Source organism: Salmo trutta, chromosome 9 (genome assembly GCF_901001165.1).
Source record: "Salmo trutta chromosome 9, fSalTru1.1, whole genome shotgun sequence".
Classification (NCBI taxonomy): domain Eukaryota; kingdom Metazoa; phylum Chordata; class Actinopteri; order Salmoniformes; family Salmonidae; genus Salmo; species Salmo trutta.
The window spans coordinates 28,890,087-28,913,311 of NC_042965.1; the positions used below are offsets into that span (position 1 = coordinate 28,890,087).

The following is a 23,225-nucleotide window of genomic DNA, read 5'->3' on the forward strand; positions in this document are numbered from 1 at the left end:
ATAGGACAGAAATAAAACAATAACACCATGCTGGTGTGCAGTACATTTGCATTAAATTCCAAGTGGAAAATTACCACACAAAGAAAACAATGTGCCTAAGTGCTATTCAATCTTACAGAAAAATGAATTGCTGTCGAATTTTGGGGAGTGCAGGTGGTGTCGGAATCGTGCAGAAGACCCATACAGCGGTCAGGGTGTTGGGAGTGTGGGCAGGCGTGGCAATGGGCTGGGCCAGGCGCACTCAACGATGAAAAACAGCGGGGATATACAGCAGGCAGCCGCCGTATAGGAAGACAACGGAATAACCTAGGGCTATAAACATTATCGTTGCATTTTAATTATAGCAGATTCTGTTGTTTGGGTTTTAAGTCCTAAGGCAGAGGGTGTGACGCGCATCCACAAAAGAAAAGCCGCAGAGAATGCACTGAGGTAAGAACAGACATAACCAGCTATCAGAAGTGTTTTATTTTATGTAAATTCGTTTTTTGTCATTTAAGCTATCAACATATTCGTGACCATCCATTGGGCGATACACCGTTGAAATGTAGTCCATTGATCCTTTGCTAGTAGTGTGATGCATGCCATAACATTGATCTGACAATGACCAGTATCAGATGTAGAAAATAAAATCGTTTCTATCCGGAAAGTAATAACATTTATAATTCCCTATAATAAACTAATTCTAAGAGGTAGCTGCTTCACCGTTTCCTCACAACTTTGCAGCCTATACATTTTTATTGGTCTGCTAATCATCACCAGCAAGCTGTTTTGCGGCAGCAAACATGGAGGCAGTCTTACGGTTTATAGGCATTATTCATCAGAATTATATCATATGTATTTATTTCGATAGAAGAAATACGTTTCTCTTGGCTCTATACGAATTACATGGTTTTGTTTGTATTTGCTGATATGCGCGGCACAGTGCTCTTATTTTCAAACGTTAAATCGCATAATATGAATTGGATTATATCACCAGAAGGACCGTCTTGCATGGATGCATTATTATAATTTTTTTTTATTGGTTACTCGCTTTTAATTATGCAGATTGGGGTTTCTATAGGCAGGCTATAATGGATTCGTGATGAACAGAAGTGGCCCCCTCCGCCTCACACGTACCGTCTGGGTACCCCCATAACAGGCTCCTGCTCTATAGCTTGGCATATTACGTGTGCATGGCCATTAGTTTAGATCTGCCTACCAGGCTAGGTCGAAACTCTACAGGTTAAGACAATGATGACCGTCACAAATCTGGGACCAGCGCTGTTGCTAACTAGCATAGCTGGTCCCATTGTTGCAAAGAGTCATGGGATATTAGAATACCGTTGTCGTAACCTTTGTCATCTTCAACCAAGCTGCCAGGCAGGGCTGAAAAATCAGTCGCGCAGTGGGTGCTACCTTGGTGCTGATGTTGCAGCGCTGCTCGTATGGTTGCTAGGCAGCCATTCAGGGGCCATGGGGCGGCGGCACCATGAGGGATGCAGGGATGCTGTCATGAAGGAACTGTACAAAATAGGAAGGCTTGGCCTATTTTTTTCAGGAGACATTTGAATCGTAATTTACCACCCCAAAAGCATTGTTTTGAATGGATGAAAAATTGTGTTGAATAGAAGCTTTAATCATCCTAGTCAAGTGGCTTCATGCATGTTTATGTTCATCAAGCATATCTTATAATTAGCAATTGCTTGAATCAGCTATTATACATTTGACATTTTAGTCATTTAGCAGACGCTCTTATCCAGAGCGACTTACAGTAGTGAATGCATACATTTCATACATTTTTTCTTCTTCTCCGTAAATCACATCATCGTTAGGGTAACTTGGGAGAAAACACCTCCTTTAATGGAAATTTCTATTTTCTGACAGAAAAAACTATGTTTCTTAATATATACTGTTGAAGTCGGAAGTTTACATACACTTAGGTTGGAGTCATTAAAACTCGTTTTTCAAACTCCACAAATTTCTTGTTAACAAACTATAGTTTTGGCAGTTTTAGGAAAGATACTTTGTGCATGACACAAGTAATTTTTCCAACAATTGTTTACAGACAGATTATTTCACTTCACTTATTATTTCACTGTATCACAATTCCAGTGGGTCAGAAGTTTACATACACTAAGTTGACTGTGCCTTTAAACAGCTTGGAAAATTCCAGAAAATTATGACATGGCTTTAGAAGCTTCTGATAATTGACTAATTGACATAATTTGAGTCAATTGGAGGTGTACCTGAGGATGTATTTCAAGGCCTACTGTCAAACTCAGTGCCTCTTTGCTTGACATCATGGGAAAATCAAAAGAAATCAGCCAAGACCTCAGACAAAAAATGGTAGACCTCCACAAGTCTGGTTCATCCTTGGGAGCAATTTCCAAACGCCTGAAGGTACCACGTTCATCTGTACAAACAATAGTACGCAAGTATAAACACCATGGGACCACGCAGCCTTCATACTGCTCAGGAAGGAGACGCGTTCTGTCTCCTAGAGATGAACGTACTTTGGTGCGAAAAGTGCAAATCAATCCCAGAACTACAGCAAAGGACCTTGTGAAGATGCTGGAGGAAACAGGTACAAAAGTATCTATATCCACAGTAAAACGAGTCCTATATCAACATAACCTGAAAGGCCGCTCAGCAAGGAAGAAGCCGCTGCTCCAAAACCGCCATAAAAAAAGCCAGACTATGGTTTGCAACTGTACACAGGGACAAAGATCGTACTTTTCGGAGAAAACACTACTTCCTCTTCAACCCACCTAATGGTTGAAGAGGAAGTGAGAGGGATGCTGGAGGGGAGTAGAGGGGATACATTGCTGTCTAGAGAGAAAATGTCATGATGAAAATGCATTCTCAAGATCACAGTTCATCAGTGGAACTTTCAAGCCGCTTATCTATTTCTCATTGATGTTTCTATTGTTTTGAAGATTACAATTTCGTATTTCATTCCAGTTAACTTCCTTCATACGATGTGTTGTTCTCACCTAGATAATGCGTGACAGCCAAAGGATCAGAAGTCTGCCCAGCCATAATTTATTATGTTCAGTTTATTGACGTCATTGTTGATAACTATAAACGAAAACCATAGCATCCTTTCAGAATAGGCCTGCTCCAATCCTGGGGCATGTTTTGCGTGTCTAGATGGTGGTGTTTGGACAGATTCTATCCAATGAAAGATTATTGAATGCAGCTTATACAGCAGAACATGAAACCATTTACCCCTGGTCACGATCATGTTATATAATGTATTATCAGTCCGATTACAAATTAATGTGTCTCTTTGTCTTTCCTGTGCGTCTGTTCCTTTAACAACACACCCATGCTATTAAATGATCTGAATAAATCATGAGGACCAGTGCACAGAAGATGAGACTACTGATATTATACAAGGGTTCATTTAAAATGTTAACTGCCTTCCCATTACTGCCCAAGAGGGACTTTGATTTTAAAAATCTGATAATGCAATTTGGACTATTAATTTATTAAAGATTATCTCATTATGTCCATAAATATGCAGGAAGATATTAAGACTGAGTTTTCTGCTATTTTTAGAACTTGAAATGAGAGGGTGTTTAGATCTAAAGTTCCAATGACGAAGATAATGTTCACCAATATAGCTTATTTTAAATGAGTTAGGTGTGACAACTGCTGAGTTAAAAGCGGGTTAGCATGGGTAAACAAGACAGAATCAATGCTGACTTTTTCCAAAGTAGGTACATAATTAGTTTGTGTCCATTAACTGCAATTTCCCTCATTAACCTAATGAAAGCCTGGCCAGAGAAATCAATTTGGGATTACTTGTGTTTCTTTTTTTATTTAACCTTTATTTAAATAGGCACGTTAGTTAAGAACGAATTCTTATTTACAATGACGGCCTACACCGGCCAAACCCTAACGATGCTGGACAATTTTTCACCACCCTATGGGACTCCCAATCACAGCCGGCTGTAATACAGCCTGGATTCGAACCAGGGTCTGTAGTGACGCCTCTAGCACTGCGATGCAGTGCCTTAGACCGCTGTGCCACGTGGGAGCCCTCATTATACTCCTATTCACCCCCTAGTTCCTCTAACTGCATCTCATGCTCTCAGTCAGGAGAAAGACTCGGCTGCCATATCAGGAACATTAGCATGTAATGCATATGGACATTGAATGTGATTTCCACATGTCCAGCTCATAATTTGGACTGGCAGAGAGGCTCACCATAAACAGCAGCAATGGGAGGTGAGTGAACTGAGGGCATAGGGTTCGCCTGTCAGAGCTCCCTTCTCTTTCCTCTGGGTTTTCTTGGAGCTCAGGTGAAGAGGCTTGCCCAGCTTTAATAGCAGTATCGAATTAATGGATACTCTCACTGCTCTCAGGGCAGGTCTACCGGTTTTGACTAGCAGAAGAGACTTTCGTAGCAGGTTAGGAAAATTTACGTGGCAGGTTAGGAGGATTAGCGTGGCAGGTTAGGAGAATTAGGTTAGGGTTAGCTAAAATGTTAAAATTTTTCCTGACGCGACTTGAACATATATAGCTACAACCAGGCCTGCCCTGAGAACGGTCTTGGTTTTCACTAATGCAATGTTGTGCTCTAATAGTGGGGAAGGAGAAGGAGGTAGAAATGGGTAAAGCCCGACCTCTGTGACATCCTAGTCATTATAGTCCTCCCTGGAGAGAGAGAGAGCTGCTCTCTATCTGCTACTCTCCTCTCAGCAGCTGTGCCCACTTGTAGTGACTCTCACACAAAGAACCAGACAGTTTTGACACACTCACAGGCTGTGTGCCAAATGGCACCCTTTTCCCTATATGGTATAGCCTTATGGGCCCTGGTCAAGTGTAGTGCACTATATAGGGAATATGGTGCCATTTGGTTTGCAGACACTCCAAACCACATCCCAGCATGAACTGGGACCTACCAGGGCAGAGGCAGCAGAATGGAGACTGTTTATATCAAGACAGAAATAGGAATGGATGTAAAGCTTAGGTAAGTAAATAAGTAGCCTACATTAAAACAGGTGACAAATCCACCTGAATGTGGTGATACAGTTCACATAATTGTGCTTTTGCTGTGATATTGTGAATGTAAGAACCAGAAAATAGTAGCTTGGAGTTGTTGGTGTCTGTGTACCAAGGCACATTCAATACAATTTCAATCAATCACATTTATTTTATAAAGCCATTTTTACATCAGTAGTTGTCACAAAGTGCTTATACAGATACCTGTCCTAAAACCCCAAAGAGCAAGCAATGCAGATGTAGAAGCACAGTGGCTTGGAATAACTTCCTAGAAAGGCAGGACCCTAGGAAGGAACCGGATTCCAGTTTGTACCACCACAGAATAAAATAATTTCAATGAAAGGTGGGCAGCAGTTTATCCATATTATTATCTGTCCTCCACTGTGGTTCATAGAAGTATAGGCCTGGTAGGGAGGAGTGACTTGGTTGTAAGTGTTTGGGGGTAGAGTAAATGCATTAGAGGAGAAGTTAGGAGTGCATTTAGATACTTGAATGTTTACAGATTATGGTTAAAAACTGTTTACGAGTTTAGGAAACCATACCAACTCAAAGTACATCCTGAAATTCACCATTTAATATTTAAAGGGATAGTTCAAACAAAATATTAATTTATGTAATTTGTATTTTTGTAATTTGTAAACGAACATAGCCTACATAAGTTTGGTTAACTATACATTTACCATCACTGATGTCCCTGCAGTTGGTGTAGGCTAATTGTATATTTCATCACTATGTTTGCCTGTTCTTCAGATGTTTACACTACCAGGGCAGAATATTTTTATGTGATGTTGTGAGCTATATGTGGCTAATCTGAGCAGTTCAGTTTTAAATTTGTGTCAGCACAGGAGAGAGGGTGTGACGTGTTAAGGGTCTAATCTGCTTTTAGCAGAAATGTGTGTGTATGTGTGTGTGTGTGTGTGTGTGTGTGTGTGTGTGTGTGTGTGTGTGTGCTTGTAAGTGTGTGTGTTTACTGGGTGAAGGTTGGTTGGCTCCTTTTGAAAACCTTTCCGGTAATTCTTTACTGGTTCTCCAATTACTGGTCATCTATGATTGAGTGGACTTCCTGCTGGCAGGCGTTGTAGTGCTGCTGTCTGAGCTCTTACTGCTAATGCTGCATTTCTCCACTCCCCACTGGTTCCGCTAGCCTACGGCACACACAGGCTTTACTCTGTGGAATAGCTCATCCCTAGTGTGGGGTGGGAGGAAGGCTTCTGTGTTTGTGTCTATGTTGACGTTTAAAGCTGGAATCCTTAATGGTGAAACAGCCATCCATTTGTGATATTAAAACAACAAATTTACAGCAAACAACGAACACAGTTTTTTCCCCTCTGACATCATTGCACGCGCGATAGAAGAGCAGAATATGTACTGCAATGTTGTTTTACCATGCTGCCGGACGATCCTCAGCTAGGCAACAAAATCAATGACAACAGTGGTGGGGCGGCCAGTGGCGCTGTTTCCCCCTACTGCAGACTCCATCTTTAAGGCTAATGATTGGTAACTGCAGCAGGTTAGACAACATTAAACTAAAATGTATTACAATATATGCATGCACTGTATTAATTGTGCATTGCATTTTGCATTAAATTAAGTTCTTCACAAAATGCTAAATGTATCTCTTTGAAACGGCAATTCATTTTATTTTCCCTCTCCTCTCTCCCCAGCTCTTCCCACTCATCGTCCTGTGGCACCCCCTTGTGAGCAGTAGAAGATGAGCACCTCGCCCAACCCTAAGTGCACGCCTGTGCAGTGGAGCCCCATTGATGGGGCCCCTAGTGATAGGGTCCCCGAGGCCCTGGTGTCTCCACAACACTCCACACCCGGCTCCTCTGAGCCCCAACACAAGAAACGGGTCTCCAGCCTCCTGCAGAGCCCGGTGAGTACACTCACTGTGTGTGTGTATGTTCTTGTGGGTGCGTCCAGTCGGCTTGGGTCTATGTGTGAGTGTGCACACACGTCTGTGTGTCTCTGTGTGTGTATATACACATACTGTATGTGTGTGGGAGACTTTTCAAGAGTCTTAAAAGAGACCCTCTTGATACACACAGGGACCTGTGTGTATCAGCAGCGTTACAGTTCTTGACACAAAACAGTACACCTGGCACTTACTACCATAACCAGTTCAAGACACTTAAATCTTTTGTCTTGCCCATTCACCCTCTGAATGGCACACACACACAATACATGTCTCTGTTGTCTCAAGGCTTAACAATCCTTCTTTAACTTATCTCCTCCCCTTCATCTACACTGATTGAAGTGGATTTAACAAGTGACATCAATAAGGGATCATAGCTTTCACCTGGATTCACCTGGTCAGTCTATGTTAGGGCTCTCCAACCCTGTTCCTGGAGAGCTACCGTCCTGTAGCTTTTCACTCCAACCCTAATCTAGCACACCAATTTCTAATAATCAAGCAACTAGCCTGCACCGTTCTGAGTGTTTTAGCTCTCAGGCTAATTGTGGGTGTATTTTAACTACCATGTTAATAGCTTGTTCTGTGTGTGTCCATGTGCGTGTGCATGCTGCGTGCGTGCTGCGTGTGTGCTGGGTGTATGTGTCCGTGTGTATGTGTGTGTGTGTGTGTGTGTGTGTGTGTGTGTGTGTGTGTGTGTGTCCGTCCGTGTGTGTCCGTGTGTGTGTGTGTGTGTGTGTGTGTGTGTAGTCTTTCCGGGAGGAGCTGGATGTTCTGATCCAGGAACAGATGAAGAAGGGAGGCAGCAGCTCTAACCTCTGGGCTCTGAGGCAGATAGCTGACTACATGGCCTCTCAAGGCTCCCCTGCCGCCTTATCTACCTCCCCCTCCAGTACAGGTAATGTGTAGGTACACACACACACACACACACACACACACACACACACACACACACACACACACACACACATGCATGCGGATGCACATACACGCACACACACACACACACACACTCAGAAATAAACACGCACGCATAAACAAACATATTCACTGATGTACAGGTTCAAATACACGTCTAATACACGTCTAACACCAATACACAGACAAGTGAATCACCTGACAAAAGATTAACAAACAAACACACAAGATAATGTTCTCTGATCTGCTATTAACTCCTCTCTACTTTCATTCTTTCCCTGTGTAGGCATGATGATGGTGACGCCCATCAATGACCTGCATGGCTCGGAGCCCAGCAGCATGGTGAAGGGAGAGAGGCTGATGCGCTGTAAACTGGCTAGTGTCCACCGCCTTCTGGACCTCTACGGCTGGGCCCAGCTCAGCCACACCTGCCTCACCGTGAGTAGACCTGCCTGGCTGAAACACTCTTTTGTTCTGTCTTTCATTCTTTTGCTTTGTTCTTTTAGATCCCTATTTTGACAATGCAAAAAATCACTACTGTCAAAAGAGATGGTTTTAGTAACATAATTACCATTACAATATCCATGAGGGTAAAATTGTATGCAGGTTTTGAAAATTTGAAGCAGATACTTGACTATGCACTTATGAAACTCATTTTGAAAGGACATCACAGCTTTTTTGTCACTCCTTAACTTTCTCTCTCTCTTTGTGCTTTCTATTTTTACATTTGGCCTCATTCTCTCTCTGTTTGTTTTTCTACCCATCCCTTCCTTATCTCTATCCCCTTCTCTGTTTGTAAAGTTTGATATCTGACAGAGTTGTGTGTGTGTGTGTGTGTTGTCTCCTGTCAGCTGCGTGTCAGTAAGGAACAGGAGCACTTCCTGGTTCCGCCCAATGGCTTGGCCTATGGTGAGGTCACTGCCTCTAGCCTGGTGAGTTCACTACTAATGTCGAAGATTTTTTATAACTAACCCAAGATAGACCAGAGTCTGTCGTTTCCAATGGGAGCAAATGAATCATAGTGGGCAGAACAAGCAAGGAGGTGGGCAGAGCGTTCAAGCATTTATTTGCATATTTCCATTAGGGAACACCTACTCTGTGAAGTGTGTGTGTACAGTAACTCAATTTGCCCTGGCACTCCTTGTAAACAATACAATTTTTTAAAGCTTTGGCAAAGAGTAAAGTCTACAAAACACAGTCCACTCTGTTACAGATAGTTTTGGAAACAGGAAATTGTATAGAGATCAAATGTTTCATCAATGAGAAAATTAGCAGAATGTCTGCCAATATCCGTCTCGCTCCATCTTCTCCCACTGCCGGCCACTGGGCTTCCTCTCATAACCATATTTGGTGGTGAGTGGAAACACCAACCGGAGGCTTCACATTTATACTACTGGTGAAATATCTGTCTCATTGTTCTAACTGTGCTAACGATGCGCCACAGTCACAAGGAAAACTAATGATGTCCACTTCATTGGAAAACAAATATTCTGTGATAAGTGTGCTGCTTGTTAACCCTGAACCATATTTGATATTGTATGATATAACATAAGCTGATTTGTTTCTGGTTGACACAGATAAGTACTAATTATTCAGTCAACTTATTAAATAATGCTTTTGCTCACCTCAGTAACAGAATGTCTTCATCAAGCGACCTTTTTTGGTTTGCTTTACATTATAATAAAAATGGTAATATGCACTGTAATTGGACAGTAATAGGCATTACATAAATATATACAGGTGCTAGTTTTGTCAGGAACAACTAAGTATCCAAACAAGTGTAAAAACCAAATAGAACTGACCTCAGTGCTGCTGCTGGTGGTGTTGATGCGTTGTTGTCTCCTCCCAGGTGAAGGTGAACATCCTGGGGGAGGTGGTGGAGAGGGGCAGCACCCCCTTGGGGGTAGACCTGGGTTCCTTCAGCCTTCACTCAGCCATTTACTCCACCCGGCCAGACGTACGCTGTCTGATGCATCTCCACACCCCCGCCACTACCGCTGTGAGTCACACACACACACACACACACACACACACACACACACACACACACACACACACACACACACACACACACACACACACACACACACACACACACACACACACACACACACACACACACACACACATACTGGGGCTGGGGCACTGCCAGGGCACACAGACAGAGGACAGGGCACACAGACAGAGGGACAAACATGGCACACTCACAACAATCAATGTTGCACATTTGTAATTAGTTTACAATGTTTTTTTCTAATGGAGTGGAGTCCTAGGACTCACACGGTAGTAGTACTCCTGCACTTGAGATTTGGAGGTGTGGCTCAGTTGGTAGAGCATGGAGCTTGCAACACAAGGGTTGTGGGTTCGATTCCCACGGGGGGACAAGTACGAAAAATGTATCCACTCACTTACTGTAAGTCGCTCTGGATAAATGACTAAAATGTACAATAATAATAGGTATAATATAACAATGTATTAGATGACAATATAAGATTAGGCGTCGATGACAAAACTTGTCATGAAAAACCCTGCTAAATCCTACAGAATGTGACTTATAGTTGTCTGTGTGTGCAGGTGTCAGCCATGAAGTGTGGCCTCCTGCCGCTGTCCCATGAGGCTTTGCTGGTGGGTGAGGTAGCGTACTACGACTACAACAGGTTGATGGAGAACGAGGAGGACAGAGTGGGGCTCCAGAAGAGCCTGGGGCCCACCTGTAAGGTGAGGACATTACGGCAGAACAAGGGGTTAATGGGACGTGCTTGTAATTTAGTTCTCATACTGCTCATTTGCTGCTTGAGACAAATATCTCCAATAATAGGGAAAACACAAGTTCAATTCACTATAGTTTTTGTGAAACCATAAGAATTGCGATGACAGGGTCGAAGAAGCAACCCCACACATGAATGATCTCACGATGCTTTACTGTTGGCATGACACAGGACTGATGGTAGCGCTCACCTTGTCTTCTCTGGACAAGCTTTTTTTCCAGATGCCCCAAACAATCGTAAAGGGGATTCATCAGAGAAAATGACTTTACCCCAGTCCTCAGCAGTCCAATCCCTGTACCTTTTGCAGAATATCAGTCTGTCCCTGATGTTTTTCCTGGAGAGAGGTGGCTTCTTTGCTGCCCTTCTTGACACCAGGCCATCCTCCAAAAGTATTCGCCACACTGTGCGTGCAGATGCACTCACACCTGCCTGCTGCCATTCCTGAGCAAGCTCTGTACTGGTGGTGCCCCGATACCGCAGCTGAATCAACTTTAGAATACGGTCCTGGCGCTTGCTGGACTTTCTTGGGCGCCCTGAAGCCTTCTTCACAACAATTGAACCGCTCTCCTTGAAGTTCTTGATGATCCGATAAATGGTTGATTTAGGTGCAATCTTACTGGCAGCAATATCCTTGCCTGTGAAGCCCTTGTTGTGCAAAGCAATGATGACGGCACGTGTTTCCTTGCAGATAACCATGGTTGACAGAGGAAGAACAATGATTCCAAGCACCACCCTCCTTTTGAAGCTTCCAGTCTGTTATTCGAACTCAATCAGCATGACAGAGTGATCTCCAGCCTTGTCCTCGTCAGCACTCACACCTTTGTTAACGAGAGAATCACTGACATGATGTCAGCTGGTCCTTTTGTGGCAGGGCTGAAATGCAGTGGAAATATTTTGGGGGGATTCAGTTCATTTGCATGGCAAAGAGGGACTTTGCAATTAATTGCAATTCATCTGATCACTCATCATAACATTCTGGAGTATATGCAAATTGCCATAATACAAACTGAGGCAGCAGACTTTGTGAAAATTAATATTTGTGTCATTCTCAAAACTTTTGGCCAGGACTATATGTACTCAGAGGTAAAAGAGGGTTACACTATAAGTGTTTTTTCACTTGCTGAAGTCTATCTTTATTCCTAGGTGCTGGTGCTTCGAAACCATGGTATCGTGGCCCTGGGGGAGTCAGTGGAAGAGGCTTTCTACACCATCTACCACATCCAGGCTGCCTGTCAGATCCAGGTACAGAGACACACATACTGACATCCATCCAGCCTGCTCCATGCTGCCAAAGGCTTGGGGCACAACTCTGACTGCCCCATTGAGAGAGAGTGAGAGAACTCCCAGACTCATAGCTCAGTGACTGTGTGTGCACGAGAGAGAGAGACAAAGAGAGCTAAAGAGCGAGAGAGAGCAAGATAGAGAGAGGAGAGACAGAGAGAGAGCGCGCGCGAGAGAGAGAGAGAGTGAGAGAGAGAGAGACAGAGAGAATCAGAGAGAGAGAGAGAGGACTGCCAGAATGTTAGCTCGTTGACTTTGTGTATATGTGTAAGAGAGAGAGTGATAGCATTCACATGAACAGCTTTGGCAGTTTCACGCCTGAATGCTTGTCCTTGCCTTAGTACCCTTGTACTTTGACTGTCGTATGTGCAGTACTGTAACTGTACCGCTTGTCAAACCCAAGGCATAACACACTGCTGCAATCTTGTGATGTGCTGACAGGTGTCAGCATTGTGCAGCGCTGGAGGGGAGCAGAACCTGATCATGCTGGACCGCTCCATCCACAAACCCATTTCTGCAGGCACTGTGGGCTGGGCCGGGTCTACCTTCGGCCCCCTGACCAAGAGTCGACTCGGGGAGCACGAGTTTGAGGCTCTCATGAGGACCCTGGACAACCTGGTGAGATCACAACACATAACCAAATGTTCAATGCTGCAAACATTCTCAATGTAGTGGAATGATTTACAATGCTGCAAAAATTCTCAAAGTAGTGTAATGGGGACAGTCATTATGAATAGGGCAGGTATAATGTTCTTTAGGACGTGCACTAAAATAGATATTCTCACCCCCTACCTTAATTAATTAACATCCACCATAAACAGTACTTAGAAAATGCAGAAAATAGCAGTGGTCCAGACACAGGTCTAACCTACTTTAAACTTCAGGGTGTGGATCATATGGATCACTTGTACCCCTGGACATTGGACATTGACAATACATCAGTCAGCCACACAGTACTGGACATGACAGGGGACATTACACATAAACCTCCCTCTCCCCACCCTCCAGGGTTACCGTACCGGCTACGCTTACCGCTGCCCCGTGCTGCTGGAGCGCTCTCGGACACGGAGAGAGGTGGAGGTACCCGCCACGGTCCACTCCTTCCAGTTTGAGGAGGAGGGGGTGCACCCGTTACCCCGCCTGCACCCCTACGCCCAGCGGCAGCAACAGGCGAAGACACGCTGGCTCAACACCCCCAACTCCTACCTGAGGGTAAACCAGGACCAAGCCAGCCCCGGACACCAGCACACCACAGTAAGTACCTGAGAGCTAGACAAGCCCTGGACACCAGCACACCACAGTAAGTACCTGAGAGCTAGACAAGCCCTGGACACCAGCACACCACAGTAAGTACCTGAGAGCTAGGCCAGCCCTGGCCACCAGTACATCACAGTAAGGAGGGCCTTAGTAGAGTGGGGGACTAGCGGCCTGTCCAGGGGTGTACTTGCACATCAAGCTGCCTCTCAATACAGAAACAGGAGATAGGCTACTGCCCTATGGGCCAGTCTAGCTTGGACAAGGCTTTCTTTCTTACTTAGTTTCAGAGGGGGACTGGGGAGGAGCCTAGGAGGTAATACATAGACTAGTACCACTACCTCCTTTGTGCCCATTCTCAATCTCTGTTGTCAAATCAATGTTCATTCCAACATTTATGCTAACTGGTTTGGAAACTACACTGAACAAAAACATAAACTCAACATGTATAAATAAAATGAAAGATCCCAGACATTTTCCATACGTACAAAAAGCTTATTTTGTACACAAATTATTTTATGTCCCTCTTAGTGAGCATTTCTTCTTTGCCAAGATAATCCATCCCCCTGACAGGTGTGGCATATCAAGAAGCTGATTAAACAGCATGATCATTACACAGGTGCACCTTGTGCTAGGGACAATAAAAGGCCACTCTAAAATGTTTTGTTTTGTCACACAACACAATGCCACAGATGTCTCAAATTTTGAGGGAGCGTGCAATTGGCATGCTGACTGCAGGAATGCCCACCTGTCATTCGTTTTTTCTTTGTTTGTTCTGAGTTTAATAAAAAATAGAAATATGAACACGTACCACGCTGCACCTTGCTCTACTCATTATGACGATCGTCACAGAAGATCCCACCACAATAAGACCAAGCAGCGTGGTATGGACCAGTGGACATGGGAAGAGATTCTGGACGGGAAAGGACCCTGGAGTTAGGCTGGGGAGTATCGCCGTCCTAAAGAGGAGATTGAGGCAGCGAAAGCGGAACGGCGACATTACGAGGAGCTAGCACAACGACGGAAGCCCGAGAGGCATCCCCCCCCAAAAAAATTGGGGGGGGGGGGGCACACGGGGAGATTGGCAGAGTCAGGGTGGAGACCTGAGCCAACTCCCCGGGCTTACCGTGGGGAGAGTAGGACTGGTCAGGCACCGGGTTATGCGGTAATGCGCACGGTGTCTCCAGTGCGCAGCCACAGCCCGGTGCGCTCTGTGCAAGCTCCCCGCAGTGGCCGTGCTAGAGTTGGCATTCAGCCAGGAAGGATTGTGCCGGCTCAGCATTCCTGGTCTCCGGTGCGTCTCTTCGGCCCAGGTTATCCTGCGCCAGCTCTACGTACGGTACCCCCAGTTTGCCAGCACAAACCAGTGCGGCCTGTTCCAACGCCCCGCGCTTGCCAGGCTACGGGGGGGGGGATCCAGCCAGGACGGGTTGTGCCAGCCATATGCTCCAGACCTCCAGTGCGCCTCCACGGCCCAGTATATCCTGCGCCAGTTCTACGCACTGTGTCGCAAGTGCGCCTGCACAGCCCAGTTCGTCCTGTGCCAGCGCCCCGCCCTTGCCGGACTAAAGTAAGCATCTAGCCAGGACGGGTTGTGCCAGCCCTAAACTCCAGACCTCCAGTGCGCCTCCACGGCCCAGTATACCCTGTGCCTGCTCTGCACACCCGGTCTCCAGTGCGTCTCCCCAATCCGGTGAGACCTGTTCCGGCTCCACGTAAGAAGCCTCCAGTGATGATCCATGGTCCGAAGCCTCCAGTGATGATCCATGGCCAGGAGCCTGTAGTGATGATCCATGACAAGAAGCCTGTAGGGATGATCCATGGCCCGGAGCCTGTAGGGATGATCCATGGCACAAAGCCTCCAGTGGTGATCCATGGCGCGGAGCCTGCAGTGATGATCCATGGCATGGAGCCTGCAGCGACGGTCCCCGGTCCGGAACCTCCTGAGACGGCCTACAGTCCGGAACCTCCGGCGGCGGTCTGCAGCCCAGAGCCTCCGGCGGCGGCCTGCAGCCCAGAGCCTCCGGCGGCGGCCTGCAGCCCAGATCCTCCGGCGGCGGCCTGCAGTACAGAGCCTCCGGCGATGATCTACGGTCCGGTTCCTCCGACGACGATCCACGGTCCGGTGGCACGAAAGCGGAGGGATCAGTGGGCGGAGCAGGGGCTACACCCCGAACCGGAGCCACCACCATGGGCAGATGCCCACCTGGACCCTCCCCTATAGGTTCAGGTTTGCGGCCGGGAGTCTGCACCTTTGGGGGGGTACTGTCACGCCCTGACCTGAGAGAGACGGTTTATTTCTCTATTTTGTTAGGTCACCACCAGAGCTTTTGCCAGAGAATTTAATGTTAATTTAACTATCATAAGCTGCCTCCAATGTCGTTTTAGAGAATTTGGCAGTACGTCCAACCGCCCTCGCAACCACAGACCACATGTAACCACGCCAGTCCAGGACCTCCAATTCCAGCTTCTTCACCTGCAGTATCGTCTGAGACGAACCACCTGGACAGCTGATGAAACTGTGGGTTTGCACAACCAAATAATTTCTGCACAAACTGTCAGAAACCGCCTCAGGGAAGCATATCTGCATGTGCTCGTCGTCCTCACTAGGGTCTTGACCTGACTGTAGTTTGGCGTCGTAACCGATTTCAGTGGACAAATCCTCACCTTCGATGGCCACTGGCAGGCTGGAGAAATGTACTCTTCACAGATTAATCCCAGTTTCAACTGCACCAGCCAGATGGCAGACAGCATGTATGGTGTCATGTGGGCAAAGGGTTTGCTGATGTCAATGTTGTGAACAGAGTACCCCATGGTGGTGGTGGGGTTATGGTATGGGCAGGCCTAAGCTACGGACAACGAATGCAATTGCATTTTATTGATGGCAATTTGAATGCACAGAGATGCCATGACGAGATCCTGAGGCCCATTGTCGTGCCGTTCATCCACTGCCATCACCTCATTTTTCAGCTTGATAATGCATGGACCCATGTTGCAAGGATCTGTACACAATTCCCGGAAGCTTAAAATGTCACAGTTCTTCCATGGCCTGCATACTCACAGACATGTCACCCATTGAGCATGTTTGAGATGCTCTGGATCGACGTGTACGACAGTGGGACAACATTCCACAGGCCACAATCAACAGCCTGATCAACGTTATGCGAAGGAGATGCATAAGGCAAATGGTGGTTACACCAGATACTGACTGTTTTTCTGATCCACACCCCTAACATTTTTGGGGGGGTATCTGTGACCAACAGATGCATAGCTGTATTCCCAGTCATGTGAAATTCATAGACTAGGACCTAATGAATTTATTTGAACTGACTGATTTCCTTATATGAACTGTAACTCAGTGAAATCTTTGAAATTGTTGCATGTTGCGTTTAGATTTTTGTTCAGTGTAATCTAACAGATTTACATTGTTGTTTTTATTTCAAAGATCTATTATATTAGCATTTCCACAAAGGAATATGAATAACAGATGTTGCCTTTAACAGCTATTAAAAGCTATGCATGTGTCACTAATTGATGTGTGCATGAAAAGGAGAGTTATTTAAAAACAGGTTGTTTGCTATAATACTTCAGGGAAAGAGATGGCTACAGATAGCTCCAGCAATGGAGTCCTTTCAGACAGAACAATACCAGGCAGGCAGAGACCCTCATACATCAGGCAGGGGGAGGAGACTAGCTCTCCCCCTTTCTCTCTCTCCCTCTCTCTCTCCTCCCCTGTACTTCCCACTCTCTCTTTCTCTTGTCCTCTGCATTGCAGGGGAAAGCACAGTGCTGGTGTTGATTACTGCAGTGCTGAGTCTGCCCTCTGGTGGTGGAAAGGAAAGGCACGACAGTGATGTTTCTGTCCATCTGTCTGAGAACACGTGTGATAATAATAACAATGCATAAAGAATGACAACAACAACAACACTGTATTAAAATAATGGTTTAAAAAGATGGCTATGATTTTTAGAGTCAAACAGACAAGGTTGTTTATATACAATAGAATATCAGGAGGATGTCCTTCAAGAAAGACACTGCCCAGTCAAATGCCATGCTCTCTCTCTCGTATATGAGAAACTTTAAGAGAAATGCCAAAGAAAATTGTAATTGAAAGCACAAATGTGTTGATGGAGGAAAAGCATTTGAAGCAATGTTTATGGGATGTTTATGGGATGTTTATGGAATGGGTAATGCTGCAGAACTCCTGACCTGTAAAACTGTTATCTCCCCTTCCTTAGTGGCTGAAGACAGAGGAGATGCAACAAGGTAGTGGAGCCATCAAGATTGAGAACTCAAATCAGTTTGTTCCTCTTTTTACCAACCCTCAAGAGGTGCTGGAAACACGAAATAAGGTACTTCTGCCTTAATGCTCTCAGTAAGCCACGATGTCACAGTATGGATATACCACAGGGATCGCATGGTTTGGTTTTGGGTTTTCAGCCTTTCGGGTTGTTGTTGTTGATGTTGTTGTTTATCTCCAGATCAGGCAGCAGAACCGGCAGGACATGAAAACAGCAGGACCCCAGTCCCAAGTACTAGCCGGTGTCATAACGGATGATAGTCCACCGGTAAGGATCAAGTACTAGGCCTACAGTGCTGTGGTTAATGGCTAGTGCAGGAGAATGTGTAAATGCTTGTTTTTTACATTTTAATTTGATGTACTGTATTTCTGTCTTTCACGTTAAACTGAGGCCCTGGGTTGGGTTGGGGCCTTCAGGGTGCTGGACCTTTGGGGGCAGGGCCCGGCGACCAAGCTACAGTATATTGTGTGCAAGTAAAGAGAGCTCTATATTATTATTATTATTATTATTATTATTATTATTATTGTTATGTAATGAATTCTATGGAGGCTGTGCTGTTGCTGTGTGTATATGTACAGTGTGTACTGTATATGTGTAGAAGTACAGTTAAAGTCGGAAGTTTACATACACTTAGGTTGGAGTCATTAAAACTCATTTTTCAACCACTCCACAAATTTCTTGTTAACAGACTATAGTTTTGGCAAGTCAGTTAGGACATCTACTTTGTGCATGACAAGTCATTTTTCCAACAATTGTTTACAGACAAATTATTTCCCTTATAATTCACTGTATCACAATTCCAGTGGGTCAGAAGTTTACATACACTAAGTTGACTGTGCCTTTAAACAGCTTGGAAAATTCCAGAAAATTATGTCATGGCTTTAGAAGATTCTGATAGGCTAATTGACGTAATTTGAGTTAATTGGAGGTGTACATGTGGATGTATTTCAAGGCCTACCTTCAAACTCAGTGCCTCTTTGCTTGACATCATGGGAAAATCAAAAGAAATCAGCCAAGACCTCAGAAAAAAACTGTAGACCTCCACAAGTCTGGTTCATCCTTGGGAGCAATTTCCAAACGCCTGAAGGTGCCACGTTCATCTGTACAAACAATAGTACGCAAGTATAAACACCATGGGACCACGCAGCCTTCATACTGCTCAGGAAGGAGACGCGTTCTGTCTCCTAGAGATGAACGTACCTTGGTGCGAAAAGTGCAAATCAATCCCAGAACAACAGCAAAGGACCTTGTGAAGATGCTGGAGGAAACAGGTACAAAAGTATCTATATTCACGGTAAAACGAGTCCTATATCGAAATAACCTGAAAGGCTGCTCAGCAAGGAAGAAGCCACTGCTCCAAAACCCCCACAAAAAAGCCAGACTACTGTTTGCAACTGCACATGGGGACAAAGATCGTACTTTTTGGAGAAATGTCCTCTGGTCTGATGAAACAAAAATAGAATTGTGTGGCTATAATGACCATCGTTATGTTTGGAGGAAAAAGGGGGAGGCTTGCAAGCCGAAGAACAACATCCCAACCGTGAAGCACGGGGGTGGCAGCATCATGTTGTGGGGGTGCTTTGCTGCAGGAGGGACTGGTGCACACAAAATAGATGGCATCATGAGGGAGGAAAACTATGTGGATATATTGAAGCAACATCTCAAGACATCAGTCAGGAAGTTAATCTTGGTCGCAAATGGGTCTTCCAAATGGACAATGACCCCAAGCATACTTCCAAAGTTGTGGCAAAATAGCTTAAGGACAACAAAGTCAAGGTATTGGAGTGGCCATCACAAAGCCCTGACCTCAACCCTATAGAAAATTTGTGGACAGAACTGAAAGAGCTTGTGGGAGCAAGGAGGCCTACAAACCTGACTCAGTTACACCAGCTTTGTCAGGAGGAATGGGCCAAAACTCACCCAACTTATTGTGGGAAGCTTGTGGAAGGCTACCCGAAACGTTTGACCCAAGTTAAACAATTTAAAGGCAATGCTACCAAATACTAATTGAGTGTATGTAAACTTCTGACCCACTGGGAATGTGATGAAAGAATTAAAAGCTGAAATAAATCATTCTTTCTACTATTATTCTGACATTTCACATTCTTAAAATAAAGTGGTGATCCTAACTGACCTAAAACAATTTTTAGTAGGATTAAATGTCAGGAATTGTGAAAAACTGAGTTTAAATGTATTTGGCTAAGGTGTATGTGAACTTCCGACTTCAACTGTATGTGTGTGGTTGTTTACATTTGTTTCCAAACCCATTCAAATTAAATATTATTTTTAAAAAATTTAATAAAAACTGAGGCCCTGTGGTCTTGTCACAAGAGATGTGGTGTTTAACCTGTTGTCCAGGTTAAATAAAATTCCTAACCCAGCTGCAGAAGCTGCTTTGACCGCCTAACCATCCCCCTCCCCTGCTTCTCATTGTATCATTCATTAATTCATTAATTCATTCAACACCTCACCTTCCACCCTGCTGCTCTTCCCCAGGTCCAGAAAAAACTGCACGTTGCTGTAAAAATGTGTGCTCTCAGTCAACAATAACAAAGTACAGGTAAACAAATAAATAAGATGGTCTGAGAAGACATGAACCATGAAGACAATTAAACCAATGAGCACTTCAGGAAGCAAACACAAAGAAGACTTGGAAGATTTAGCAACCTACATCTTTTCTGGGTAGTCATTTTTTGGGTGTTGAAACTGAAATGAGATGGGGAAACCCCTTGGGTCGACAATGATGAACAAAACCACAAAAATTATAATATCCTTCCCTTCTCCTTTTCATCCTAGTCTCCAGACCCGGCAGAACTTGCAAAACTTGAGCCGGAGACCCCCAACCCATTTAACCAGCTGACAGACAAGGAGCTGGAGGAGTACCGCAAGGAGGTGCAGAGGAAAGCAGAAGGTCACACAGATGGTAAGTGCTCTGCTACAGATAGAGATCTTAATTTGAACTATATTGTCACAGCAAAATAATCCTTCAGCAATAGAATTTTAACATTTAGTCCATAATGTTGCTTGATCAGTGGTTAGGTTATTACCTGGCTAAAAGTATGCTACATGAAATGTGCAATACTGTTAATGTAACTGTGTTAGTGTGGGTTTTCAGTGAATTTATGTAAATCACAAAGCTCCCAGTGCAGGAAAATTCTCAGCAACAAGTGAGTGATCAAATTAAGATCCAATATCTGTACCAGAAGCTATCCCTCACTTACACTTTGCATGTGGCTTACACTATCCCTCTCTCCAAATGTTGCCTTAATTACTTACACCTGCTCCTATCTCTCTATACTTACAGCACTGTAATCTCAGACTGTACAGTTAATGTGTCTTTCTTTATTTCACCTATTCCTAATTCATTCCTAACTCTGCCTCACAACTCTTGCACATTGCTAGCTAGAATTAGCTCTATCTACTCCTCACCCCACACTGGCTGTCTCTCTATGTTCTCCTCTGTCTGTCTGTCTGTCTGTCTGTCTGTCTGTCTGTCTGTCTGTCTGTCTGTCTGTCTGTCTGTCTGTCTGTCTGTCTGTCTGTCTGTCTGTCTGTCTGTCTGTCTGTCTGTCTGTCTGTCTGTCTGTCTGTCTGTCTGTCTGTCTGTCTGTCTGTGCGTCAGTAGGGGATGAGGTGGAGAACGAGAAGGAGTCTCCCCCAGCTACCTCCCCCACCAACAACCCTCACCCCTGCAATCCTCCACCCTCAGGTGAGACTCGGCCGGGAGTGCTGAACACACTCAGCTGTCTCTGCTTGCTTTGCATACAGGAGAGAAGGACTGCTCAAATTCCTACATGACAATATGCGGGACCCTGTACTGTTGCCTCCACTATGTGCCTCTTCAACTGCTCATTGACAATGCCTGTTGCGCTGACAGTCACTGAATGTGGGCATCAGTATAGGTGATATGAAATATTTCCTAAAATATTTCAATCCTAAATTGAGATGTGTAACTTGGACTTTTGCATTAAACATGCATTGATATCAATGCATGGAGTAATGTGCATGGAGTTATGTGCATGGATCTCAATTAGAACAATATTATATAAGAATTTCAATGTCTGAGTAACATGGGATTTCAGTTCTGATGATGTGAGGTTTGGTGGTGGTTGTTGTTGTTATTGTTTTTGTAAATGTGCCACATTTCAGCGCTGTCTTGTGACGGCCATCTGTCTCCACACCTACTGTATATACCCCTCTCCTTCGGTCTCTGTGTTCGTCTTTGTCTATGTTCCTCTGTCTACACTGACTCATAGGGCACCACTCTGGTACTGAGATATTGTTTCAATAGTAAGTACTGAGAAACAAACTGTAAGAAGTTGTTGCACTCTCAAAAGCCAAGCATGTTGGGCACAACTGCAATGACATGACATGTCTGCTGTGTACTGTTCCATGCAGATAACACAAACAAAGCCATTTAATCTGATTGTATTTCTTTCTTTGTTTTGTTTTACGCCAATTATCCAATAAGATGAGACTAAGACAGCCTCCACGGCAGTGCAGAACGGGAAAGGAGAGGAGGAGAAGCAGACCATGGAGGAGCTGGAGAAAGGGATGAAGGCTTTGTCTACCAACGACACTTCTACACCCCCAGCTGTGCCACCCGCTAAACTGCCCAGCAACACCTCTGAGGGATCCCCCTCCAAGTCCCCCTCTAAGAAGAAAAAGAAGTTCAAGGCCCCCTCATTTCTAAAGAAGAGCAAGAAGAAAGAGCAGAAAGAGAAAGCTGAAACTTGAGGGGACATGTAAAATGCTTCTGACACAAACCACTCCATTTCTAGCCACATACACAGAGGCAAACACACTCACTCAAGTTTCCTAAATGTATGGTTCAGTCCCTCTCATCACGTCTTTGTGTCCACTTGCTTCTATCTATACTATCAAACAATTTGTTAAAACATTACTTGTTTTTGCGCAGAAGATTTAGAAGTAATTCTAATTCTGTTTTTTTTGCAGTATTGTTTCTCTACAACTCACAAATGATCATGAAACAATCCACAACAATGCAAAAGGAAATAGAATCAACAACACTCCAACTGAATTATGCACCCCTTATTTATGATGAGAAGTAATGCACTTGACACGTATGCATATAAACCAATGTTGCATTGAAGCATCCTCATAGGCACCCCCTGGTCTTGTCATATTTATTTGTTTTTAATAGTCAGATGAAGGTCACAGGTATGTACAGTAATGCAAGCACAGGTGCAGTGCATGTAGAATTATGCAGGTATAATAATGTGCTCTTTTTGGCAGAAGTCTTGTTCCATTTAAACAAACTATTCAAGTCATAGACAGCAGGGGAAAAAAGAAAATAAATACTTAAAAAATGTAATTCCCAACATTAAACTGGAAGCTATAAATGCCACTAATACCAAGCAAGGATATGATATACGCATTATGGAATAAACTTGTTTCTTGATGTTGCAAACTGAAGCCCAACTAAAAGGCACTAAACATTCCACTTATCCCCAAAATTGTATTTGAAATATGTGTACAAAATACGTCTTTACAGCTGTAATTATTTTTATGATCAGTAGCTGTTATCTAAATGCTGATGTGTGATATCTTTTTTTAATGTATTATTTCATATTCGAATGTAAAGTGTAAATTTCCAAGGTTAAAATGTACCAGTCATTAAATATTAAGTTGATTTCAATCCAGTTTGGTTTGATCTGTTATTTGTTTGTTAACCTAGCAACTGTACTTTATTTGATCATATGAGTCAGGTACAGTTAAGTCCAGTTCTAGTTCTGATACTTAGGGAAAATAATATTCTTAATGTTTGCCGACATATATATA

The 23,225-nt window shown here is 44.2% G+C and overlaps 1 protein-coding gene across 5 annotated transcripts; it reads left to right on the plus strand.

Annotated features, from left to right (window-relative positions):
- Nucleotides 1-23,080, plus strand: LOC115200354 (adducin 2 (beta)). Of its 5 annotated transcripts, none has more exons than XM_029763356.1 (15): nt 1-429; nt 6,654-6,865; nt 7,652-7,799; nt 8,106-8,257; nt 8,671-8,751; nt 9,669-9,818; nt 10,394-10,537; nt 11,731-11,829; nt 12,310-12,486; nt 12,877-13,122; nt 17,361-17,474; nt 17,604-17,690; nt 17,814-17,896; nt 19,920-19,983; nt 20,220-20,306. In XM_029763356.1, exons 2-14 carry the CDS (start codon nt 6,701-6,703, stop codon nt 19,945-19,947), a joined length of 1,674 nt encoding a protein of 557 aa, XP_029619216.1. In that variant the 5' UTR covers nt 1-429; nt 6,654-6,700; the 3' UTR covers nt 19,948-19,983; nt 20,220-20,306. The 5 variants fall into 5 exon arrangements, with proteins under 5 accessions (XP_029619216.1, XP_029619217.1, XP_029619212.1 ...); XM_029763357.1 differs by having other exon boundaries at nt 17,840-17,896; XM_029763352.1 differs by lacking the exons at nt 17,814-17,896; nt 19,920-19,983 and adding exons at nt 21,046-21,132; nt 21,895-23,080 and having other exon boundaries at nt 3-429; nt 20,220-20,346.
- Nucleotides 23,081-23,225: the final 145 nt, after the last annotated feature.

Bases quoted from the DNA above. Each gene is read 5' to 3' on its own strand.
- LOC115200354 (XM_029763352.1), top strand. From the start codon at position 6,701: ATGAGCACCTCGCCCAACCCTAAGTGCACGCCTGTGCAGTGGAGCCCC. The intron at 8,258-8,670 runs GTGAGTAGACCT...GTCTCCTGTCAG, and splicing joins TCAGCCACACCTGCCTCACC to CTGCGTGTCAGTAAGGAACA. The intron at 17,691-20,219 runs GTAAGGATCAAG...TTTTCATCCTAG, and splicing joins TAACGGATGATAGTCCACCG to TCTCCAGACCCGGCAGAACT.